The sequence below is a fragment of the Crocodylus siamensis genome, chromosome 6 (genome assembly GCF_052110815.1).
Source record: "Crocodylus siamensis isolate JL-2025a chromosome 6, ASM5211081v1, whole genome shotgun sequence".
Lineage (NCBI taxonomy): Eukaryota > Metazoa > Chordata > Crocodylia > Crocodylidae > Crocodylus > Crocodylus siamensis.
Genome location: NC_143400.1, coordinates 35374812 through 35385288, shown reverse-complemented (window position 1 = coordinate 35385288; position 10477 = coordinate 35374812). Strand labels below are relative to the sequence as shown.

Here is a 10477-nt window from a genome sequence, read left to right as displayed (position 1 = left end):
CAGCTTTGTATGCACACCTGTCCATTTTCGGGATGCAGTCATTAACTTCCATGGGCACACTCACTTTTCTGCAGTCACAGCAACTGGGACACCCTCCCCCCCACGACTACTCTGGTTCTGGTGTTCCAGACAGGGCAGTGCCTTACCTCCCACTGGGTTTCCTCCAGTGCCGGGGCAAAGTTAGTCTTCTCCTTCTCATAGGATCTCAGCTTGGTCTCCAGCAAGTTTTGCTCCTTCATGAGCTTTTCCAGCTCATCACGGAGCTGCTGCTTCTCCTGCTGCAGCTGGAACACTTGGAGGTGCAGGACCTGCTGCGTCCTCTGCGTCTTCTGGTTGGTCTGCTTGAGCTTGCTGTTGCACTTCTGCTTCAGCCCGTCCATCTCCTCCTTGCAGCGCCTCTGCTTCTCTTCGTAGACCTGGCAGGAGGTGACTTCTTTCTCTTCAAAGCTGGACTGGAGCTCCTGAAGCTCCCCTTCCCTCTCCAGCAGCTTCTGCTCCAGCTCTTGGATGGTGGACTCATCAGTGGAGATAGGGGACCGGATGCAGGAGGCTTTCTCTGAGGTGTGGTGAGCAGCTTTCCCGGGGTTGATGATCTTGTTGCCACTGTCTGAGAAGGACATGGCCTTGAGGCTCATCATGTTGCTATCTTGGATGATGGAGCACTGGGTGATGTTGTGGGCTGAGCCTCCAAAGCGGCTGATGGGCCCCACGGGGGTGACCAGGGGATCGAGCTGGTAACTGCTGCTGGTACTATGGGTCGGGAGGCTGGACATAGAGTTTCTTCCAGAGTCGGACAAAGCTCCAGAGCACAACACAGGCTTGAGTTCGTGGTCCTTGGCTTTTTCTGGAGGATGCAGCTGTTGGGGGAGGTGACTGCCATTTTCTGGAGAGGAATGGTGGATGGCACCTGACCGGGGGATCACTGGCTTGAAGGCGGTGGGCCTGGAAGCACTCTTCTCTGCACCCTGGAGAGAAGCAAAGATCTTGTTAGTACATTATTAAGGCCGTAGATCACTCTACTCCTTCTCCTTAGAAGCCTTCGGGCTTTCTAATGGCAGCCACGGGGTCCTTAGCACCTGGGGGGTCTATGATTCAGAGCATTGCTGCACCCTGTTACTTGACAGATTGTGCGGCCGTCTCTTCAGGGAGAAAGGGGGAAGGCTAAAGGGCGAAAGGGATATCCATACACATCGTAGTCAGCTGTCCAGAATCCCGAAGCTGGGGAAAGTGCAGAGTGAGCTTCAGCTCCCCTCCCTTGCTGCCTCCTGAAATAGCAATGAGGCCTGGCAGCTCAGCCATGCTATCTACTTTGCTTTCCTAGCTCTTCTCCCGCCATTCGCAGCCGTGGCCTGAGCTCTGGAAACGTGCAGGGTGAGCACGCTCCAAATCCAGTAACTGCAAACCATGATTTAGCCAGCTCATTAACGGTAATTGAAACCCAGGGGAGTGATCTCAACAGTACTCTCCACGGGAGAGCAGAGGGTGGGTGGTTCCAGTTCTTTGATAGGGTGAAACCAGAGCACCAAGAGGGTAAGAAACTCATCTGACAGCACAGAATGAGTTAGTGGCAGGGCAGAGAAGTCCCAGACAGTGGGAGTCCTGGCTCTGACATTTCTACCACTCCACGATGCTTCCCTCCCAAATGCAGGAAAGGACTTTGGAGGCCTGATTCCCTACTGCCCTACACCTTATGCAGCTATGAACGTCAGGGGAGGTGGGTGTCTGCATCTTGTACGTACTTTGTGTTGGTGCAAATAAAAACACGAGAGCAAGGCTGTGACCCCCAGTAGGGTGCCTGCATCTTGTACGTATTTTGTGTTGGTGCAAATAAAAACACGAGAGCAAGGCTGTGACCCCCAGTGCCCTCGTGTCCTCACTAGGTCCCGAAGTCTTAACCTGGGAGATGGGCCTGCCCTGTATGATGAGATAGGAAGGGAATCCCAGAGCTATTTGTCTCTTCCAGCCCAGGGTCTCAGTCTGGAAAGTGTGGAGACACTCTTTTCGACAATACTGTCTGCTTGGATGAGGCGGCAGGTAGCACATGTCCTGCAGGGCTGGGCCTATCCTCTGATTATTTTGATCCCTGAAGCATAATGGGAGCCTGTTCCCAAGCCAAAAGTCTGCTGCTGTTTCATACAGGATATTGTTCCCCCCGGCCTGTGTCCCAGTGGGAATGCTTTAGGTTCTTCCAGCCCTTGAAAGACCCCCACAATGAATATCCCAGAAACTGCACAAGCTGCTAAGTTGGTGGAGTGCACACACACATTCATGGAAGTGTTTCAGGGCAGAGGAACGAAACTGTTTGCAAATCGCAGCCTCATCACAAATAGAAGCGAGGAGTTGCTAGCAATCTGGTTTCTGGCTCTGGCTGTGAGAGCTTTTACAGATGCTCTCAGCTTCCTTACAGAGTCAGAGCCTGCTCCTTGTTTAACCAGTGGCTGCTGCCTTCTGAAAAAGCTTCCCACACCCTCCTGTTTGTTTCTAGCTATACCTTCAGGACTCTTCGTCACCACAACAGCCAACGCCTGAGCACCTCTGACTCTATTTACCCCTATACCCCATTTTCCTGATGCTTATAGCTGGGAACCTGAAGCCCCGCAGCCCACTTGTCCCGCAAGGTGCATTGCTTTAGCTGCTCTCCGGACAGGTCTCACCCCTGGTCACTCCAGACTCAGACAAGGGCTGGTCCATTGGTGGCAGTCTCAGTTGCGTCCTGTCTGTACCAGGAGCCTGCCACAGTAGCTACGATTAGGGGGAGTCCCCAGGACAGAGCAGACGTGAGCCAGGGTGGGAGCGGTCTCAGGGTTACTAACCAGTTCCAGCTGATTGGAAAATGGCATCAGTTTCTGAGGCGTGTGGCTGCCATAGTCCATACCAGTCGCGCCGGCCTGGTCCCCGCTGGACAATGAGGTATAGTCCGTCCGGTGGGTGGTGTGGGCTTTCTGGCTGACCTTGATGTAAAAGAAGTCCTCATTCTTGTTGCCTTTGGAGCTGGACTTGTTGTGGCTGGAGTCCTGGGAGAAACCGAAGCGCAGAAGCCCGTCTGAGTACCTGTTCAGCTTCTTCAGGTGGGAGGACTTGCGGAGCTTGTACTGGGAAGCCCGGCAGTGCTTGCTGTGGAAGCTGTGGCCAGAGATGAGGCTACTGACGCTCCCCATGACGTCCCTGAGCTGAGGGCATGTAGTGCAGAGAGGAGACCCCACGTGTTTCTTCGAGGGAGATGTCCTGGCTATGGGTGGAGAGACATTGTGCTGCAGTCATAGCAAAGACCTCGCTGTCCCTGGAAGCTGTGAACCTGGGGGAGGCAAGAGGGAAAGAGAAGAGGATTGCACAAGGCAGCTGAGGGGTGTTGCGGTTTCATGACTACTACTCGACAGGGATGGCACACTTGAAGGTGGGCTTCCCTGGCCGGTGTTAAGCTCAGCTCAGCTTAGATGATCTAAATCATCCCTCAAAGTCTTAACATCTGTGTATCTAAGTGACTGGATGGGTGTTTGCATGGTGAAAACACTCACCCCTGGCATTAAGCGGCAAGCTCCATGAAGAGGTCCAGGACTGTGTAAACCCATCTGACTCTTCCTCTCCAGGTCAGGGCTGCAAGCGTTTGGCAGGGAGCACACTCATAGTGTCCCAGTCCTTCCCCGCCGTAGAGCTAACAGACTACGTCATGCTCCTACCCACCACGAACAGGGAGAAGCAGCAATACAGGGAAGCCTGCCCCTTCACCCCCATTGCATGGTCCTCTTTTTCTCCCCCACTTCTCTTCTTGTCTCACCTGCAAAGTCTGCTTTGATCGCTGAAGTGTTGCCTTTCACTGACAGCTTCAGGGGAAGGATCGTGGTCAAGCTGACCTGCTTTTGGAAATGGAGCATGTTGGTGGGAACTCGGCACATGCAGCACCTGACCACCGCTGATGGCTACCACCCCCTTGTGTCCGCCACGCTGAGTCCAGCGAGACACATTCAGCTCTTTTAATCTTTCCGCCTAAGCCAGCCTCTTGCTCCCTGATCTCTCTCCAATTTTCCATGCTCCTCTTAACCTGTCTCAAAGGGATGTTGTGAGGCTTAATTACATTTAATGTCTCCGCGGCACTTAAGAAGACGAGAGGCATTATATATGCACTAAGCATTATTATTATGATTCAGAGGTATGCAGAGCTGTATACTAATTCCCTTTGCTAGAAAAGCAGCTCTTCAGAGCCTCCACGGAGCTGGGCTTCCAATGGCGGGGGTATAATGAAGATGTACCTTCCATCTAGATAATTAAAGGGTTGGGTGGGAAGAAGGGGGGTAGGGACAGGTTGCTGGTAGGCAGAAATTAGAGCATAATCAAAATGAACTAAATTCAGCTTCCATGGGAAGAAGAGAATGGAGGAAAATTGCTTGGTGGCTGAGTCATTCCAGCAGGGTGAACAATCGGAAGCAATTCTGCTTCCCACTGCTTGCAAACGAACTCAAAGCTTTTATATTCCCTCTGCCTTGGGTGTTACCACTGCCTGTCTTCCTTCATCTGGCTGCGCATCGGTCCCAGAGCCCTGTCACCTGAATGCGCTTCCTGTAAGCATGCAGGCTTTGCAGGGGATACCTGCAGGGGGGAAACTAAGGTTGGGGGAAGACCATATAACACGGTTGCACAAGGCAGCACAGCGAGAGAGAGTTAAGGATTGCAAGCAATATATATTTTGCCTGGGAAAGTGGGGAAGCACTGATTCTCTGTCTGGAATAGCAAAAGGCAGCTTGTGATAAGGGCTGCCCCTGTAAGGGCTTGGAGAAGTCATGAGAAGTAATGTTAGTCTGAACTCAGGCAGGGAAGATATGCACCTTGTCGACTTAACTAAATCAGGGATTCATAGCCCAAGCTTTTGTAAGCAGTGGGCTTATTTCAGCAGATGCTGTCTGATACTAAATAGCTAATAGCAGTTTAGAGGGCAGGCCCAGCGCAGGTGAGACCCATCTGCTGATTAGGGGTGGATCCCGTGGAAGATATAAAACAGTTCTCAGCAGAGGAGTGAAGAGGAAGATGGGGGGGGGGGGGGGGGGTTGCTTTTCTGCAGGGAGGTGGGACTGGCTCTGTGCTGTTGTTAAAAAAAACAAACAAAAAATGGGACTGGCTCTGGGGTTTGCAGGAAGGAGGGGATTATTGGCTGCTGGCATGGGGCCTTCAGTTACTTTGTCTGGGTGGTTCTTTCATTTTTGGAGACTAAATTTGTTTGGGGAGGCTGGGAGGGAAAAAAGACTCACAACAGAGCTGGTAGGCTTGATCCAATTCACTTTTAACTGTTTTATTAACATGCTAGGATCCCAGGTTAACCCAAGGTAGAGGACCAAGAATTTAGGATATCCACTCTAATCCCTAAATCCAGTCTTGGGGATTAAGGGGGAAGTAAGTAGGAAGCAAGGTGTGAATTTTGGGCTTTTCTTGCCTGGTATGTCGACACGATCAGTGGCTTTGGATGTATTCAGTCCACTAAATAAGAAGGCTAAGGCATGTGGAGGGAGAATAAATGCTGTTCCCCACAACCAAATTAGTGCGGAAACTCACTTATTTAGGTGTGTGCAGTTATCTGGCCTATGCCTGTGTGGACAGATCCCTTTAAAAAACAAAACAAAACCAAAAAAAGCAGCATCACAGAGGAAAAGCTTCCAAATAGCTATTGCCCAAGCGAGGCAAGACTTTCCTGCAGACAGTACAAACAAAGGGAAAGGGAAAAGGAGCTGTTCTAGCTATGTATGCAGGCTGCTGAGATTGTTTTCAAGGCTGCCTAAGACATGTTGCTATCTCAACATTAATAGAAACCGAGTACTCGAACACCACAGGTGCTATTCAACCAGAAGACAGGCCGAAACAAAGAAAACTTTGGCTGAAATAAAAAAGCCTTCCCCTCAGGTGTATCTTCAAATCAAAAAGCGCCTACATACGTTAGCAGAGTCATTGCTAATATTACTATGGTGCCCTTTTGTTTTAAGTTGCCTCCCATGTATCAATAAAAGGATCCTCTTTAATATTGGAGGGGGGGGGATTATTTCCTCTGAAGTCCAGGCAGGTATTTAGTCTGAATTGTTCTACAAATGGCCTCTGATCTGGAAGACCTTCATAACTGGGGTCCCTGTGGGCCTGATTTTGTGAGAGCCTACAGGTCTGAGTAAGCTCCAAGCTCAAAATCAGGCCCAATGCCTCTCAAATTGGGTCTCCTAAATGGCCCCCCCACAAGAAGTAAAGGCCACTTTATCTTAAGCAACTTGTTTCAGGACTTCCCAGTCACTCTGGAAGAGGCATTTCAATGAACCTCTTCCCTCCTACGCATCCCTGAAGGACTTGGGTTTGTTTTTTTTCTTTTCACTTAAAAGCTAGCATTTGAAAAGCATGGAGGAGTTGGTGTTCACTGAGCAGCATTAGCATAAACTGAAGAGCCCGGCAAACTGTCAGTCTGCAGAAAACTTGGAGCAAAGGAAAAAAAAAACCCTTGGTTCCCATCTCCTCTCATTTGGAGGTGTATGGAAAAGGTGCATGTGACTGTACAGGTCTGGGCAGAAGTGTGCAATGATGAGAGAGAGAAAGTGTGTCATGGGAACTGCAGCGTACAGTGAGCATGTGTGGATTTGGTGTGCGTGTGTGAATGCTTGGCACTGGTTGTGTTTGTGTATGAGTAATAAGTTTGTGCTGTCGAATATGGCACTTGTGATTGTATAACACGTATGTTTGGCATGCATGTGTGATGTGTTGCTATCTGCCTGTGCGTACAGTGCCTGAAAGTACTTTGGTGTGTGTGCTTTGTCCTTGGAGGAGTAGGTGATACATCTTTATCTGTGTCAGTCTGACACTGACTGAGCGTGAAGGGTGCTTTATATGAAGATTGCGAATGTCACACGTGGTGCCTAAGTGGCCACGATGGTGAGTGTGCAGCGTGTCTGACCGAGCTCGCCTGTCTGTCTGCAAGGTGTCAAGGTGACTTGTGCAGGGTCAGGGAGTCAGGCGGAGCACTGTGGCCACAGCCTTGCCATTGTGCTAACCCCATTCCCAAGTCATTAACCTCTCAGGGAGCTGCAGATGTCAGTCCTCTCCCCCCCAAACCCCTGGCCTTGTCTGATTTGGGGTGTTAAACATGATTAAATTAAAATGTGATTTGCTCTGTCACTCACCAACTGACAAGGACAAAAATAAAGAAAAGACACAAGCCTTTGCCCCGGCCCTGCCACCTCCCAGCAAATTAGCTCCGTGACTCAAAGCCTGTGCTTGCTCTTTTGTTTCTGCTGGTTGGGCTGTGACAGTCTTTTGGGATGGGGGGGATGGAGGCTGCACAGGCGGCTCCAAGCTGCTCTGATATCAGTCGGACTTCATTACCAATGCATTACATGTCAAAGCTGCGCTGGGGGACACAATGAAGGGCCTGGCCAGAAAGCTGGCGCTTTGTCATGCAAACAGGGCTGGGTGTGCAAGATAGGGTGGAAACTCATGTTAAAGGGCCAAGGGGTCCCCAGGATAACAGCCTGGTACTGTACTAAGCACGGGGGGATTACAGCATTGCCATGGGGCAGAGGGATCGGGAGCGAGGGCCAACTTAGTGCTGGCATAAGGTAATCCTACGGATTTCAATGGAGAAGTCATCTTACACTGGGGATGCTCCTGGCCCCAGGGTATCAGTGTGTGTGTCTGAGCAGCAGAGCAAGCTGGTTATTAAATGGGAGAGAGCTCAAAGGCAGGTAGCTGTGTTTGCATCTGGCTAGACACCCTTAACAGGATTTTGAGGGCCTGTTAACCAAATCAATTGAGGTGGAATGATAATGGCCCATCTGTGGGACTTGTTACAAGGTCCCTGGCAACCTCACTGCTCATTTCCCTGTGTCAGCACAGTGCGGGGAGAGGGGCTGGTATTAATCTGTGCGATGAGAGCCCCAGGGCTCACCATGCAAGGACCTGAACAAGCAGAGTGCCTCCCCTGAAGAAAATAAGTGGAAAAGCCGGACAAAGGGTGATGGAAACAGGGGTTAGCTGTTCCTGTTTCACAAGCCCAAATACCTAGGGGTCCGACTAACTGGGACCGCCAGGCTCAACAATATTGAGGGACCAAATTCCAAGGGGACTTAGACAGCTCAGGGTCCTTTGAGACCCTGACCCTAAGTAACACACCGAGTCCGTCACAGAGCCAGGAACTGAACTCGGATCCCTGCTACCTATCGAGTGCCTGAACTGCAAGCCCTTCTTGTGGCTCCCGGGTACCGAGAGCCCCGGGGGTGACGGGCAGTTTCCGAGGAACGGCTGCGCTTTGGTGCTTTGCTCTGTCAAATGGAGAGACAGGGGGTTTTGTGATACCCAAACAGCCATTTCCCACAGGGCCTGGGAGTCCTACTCCTGTCCTGCTCCTCTCTGGCTGTGTGGCCTTGAGGGTCAACTCTTCTGAACTTCCCTTTCCCACTCTGCGCAACAGGGCTAATGATCACGGGGGAGGGATTTCCAAGACTGCTTTCAAAGTGCTTTCAGATCTCCAGTGCAAGGGATCCCTGGTCCACTTTTATATCTGTGTGAATAACAAATAGCACAAAAGGGCTGGAGGTCTCCACAGGAAGCCTGTCCTAGTACAGGCACGGCGAGCTCGCTGGCCTCCGCGTTCAGTGTGAGCCCACGGGTCAGAGGGAAAGCATGGGGAAGGACAAATCAGTTGGAAAGCATGGGGAAGGACAAATCAGTTCCTGCCTTTGCAGGAAGAAAAGGGAAACTAAAGTGTGCTATCTATGCAGGTGCTTCCCAGAGGGGAGGAAAGTCCTCCCCTGGCTCCATTTCTCCCTTCATGGACTGCAATATTTAGTCTTATTTCCTCGCTGCCCCTCAAAGCATATTTGCTTTGAAGCCATTTGTCTGTTCTCCCTGTCATCTCTCCCTTGCTAATTTTCACATGGGTAGTCTCCCTCCTTCCGCGCCCCCCCCCCGTTTACTTTGGCATCTGAATGATTTTTCTGCAAGCCTTTCTCCAACCTTTGCAGCCCATCTCTCCTCTTTCGCTGCCTCCCACTTTCACCCTTCTACCACTCTCCTCCCTCGGGGTGTGAGTGTTTCCTTCCCTCCCACCACCGATTTATTTTTTTTTCTGTTAATGATACGTTATTATTCATCCTTGCTACTGCCAAACAGCCTCAGTTGCCTAGCAGGAGATCAGGGCAACTAGGTGCTCTTTAGTCAATACAGAGGGGTACTTTTCCTCCAAGGGCTCACAATCTAGGATCTCCATCTCTACTGTCCCTATAATGTAGGGACGCAATGCTATCTCCTTCCATCACCATACTGTACTCCCCACTGCCTGATCCTTAATGTCACCATGGACTTTGAGGACCTGATCCAGAGGGAAATATTCCAACTGGCGGGCCTGTCTCTTTGTCTAACTCAGAAATAAGAGTTGGCAAGCTGGTCAATTGACCAGTCAAATATTGTCAGTTGACTGCATATTTGTGACCCGTCAGAGATTATAGCAATTTTACAAAAAAACCCTACATTTTTTGTCGTTTTCTTGACAAAAATATGATTTTTTTAAAGTTTTTTTTTTTTTGGCACATTTCTTAATGGGGAATTTATGCTTTTTTGTGTGTTGTTTGAACCGATTGGCAATTTTTTTGGCAATTTTTGACTGATCATTTTTGATTTACCCCAGCTCACTTCCTGCCCCTGATGATCTCACGGGGTCCCGTCCAGCCCTAACGTCCATGAATCGATGATATTTGACCAGTCAAGTGACCAAGCTTTATTTGACCAGTTAAATATCCAGTCCTACTCAGAAATGAACTGAAATGAAACCACTCATCTCCAAGCCTTTGTTTTGGGAGTGAAACATGGACTCCAAGCCAGGGTGCACCTGGCCCTGATTTCTGGGGTAGGTTGAATCCAATCTCATATTAGATGCCCCTGAGCCGGGACATCTAAGCATTCAGTGGAGTCAGGCAGATTTAAATCAGCTGAGGATTGAGCCCCCGGTCTCAAGTGTGTGCAAGGGAGGGAGCGTTTGTTTTATTCGGATCCTGTACCTCCACCCTGAGAAGGAACAAGGAGCATGTGGTCCTACCGTGTCTCGTTAGAGCCGGGATCTGAGAAGCCTGCTCATTTCCACCCTCCCCAGAAATGGCAGCAATACCTTTTCGAGTGCCCTGTCAGCGGAGCCGACCCTCGCCCCCACACTGTAATCTTCCCCCTAATCACACTAATGGGAATGAATTCAAACGCCGCCCATGCAGTCGCCATCCTTTCGGCGTTCAATTGTCGCTCTGCACTAGTGAAGGGCCCCATTACAAGGCATTCAGTCACTCTAATTCATTGTCCCCCGTTCATTCATTGAGATTCATTGGGATCATTTTGACGGGAGGCAGCAAGCGGATTGAGTCAGGGATTCACAAAGCTCGCGCATGTGGTCCATCCTGATTTGCCATTAGTTAAGGGGAACACTTCAGATGAAGAATAACCAGCCTCAATTACACGTTACATACACTCTAATAGC

The 10477-nt window shown here is 50.3% G+C and overlaps 1 protein-coding gene across 6 annotated transcripts in view; it reads right to left on the bottom strand.

Annotated features, from left to right (window-relative positions):
• Nucleotides 1-10477, bottom strand: part of LZTS1 (leucine zipper tumor suppressor 1) — a 36425-nt gene that overhangs the window by 8888 nt on the left and 17060 nt on the right. For 5 of the 6 annotated variants that reach the window (XM_090051684.1, XM_090051683.1, XM_090051682.1 and 2 more), the window contains exons 2-3: nt 2814-3295; nt 147-965 (exon numbers count right to left, since the gene is read on the bottom strand). In XM_090051684.1, the coding sequence (XP_089907810.1) occupies nt 147-965; nt 2814-3158 (1164 nt within the window). In that variant the 5' untranslated portion in view covers nt 3159-3295. Of the gene's footprint in view, nt 1-146; nt 966-2813; nt 3296-3775; nt 4653-10477 lie in introns of those variants that run through there. The other variant, XM_090051687.1, reaches the window with a different exon arrangement.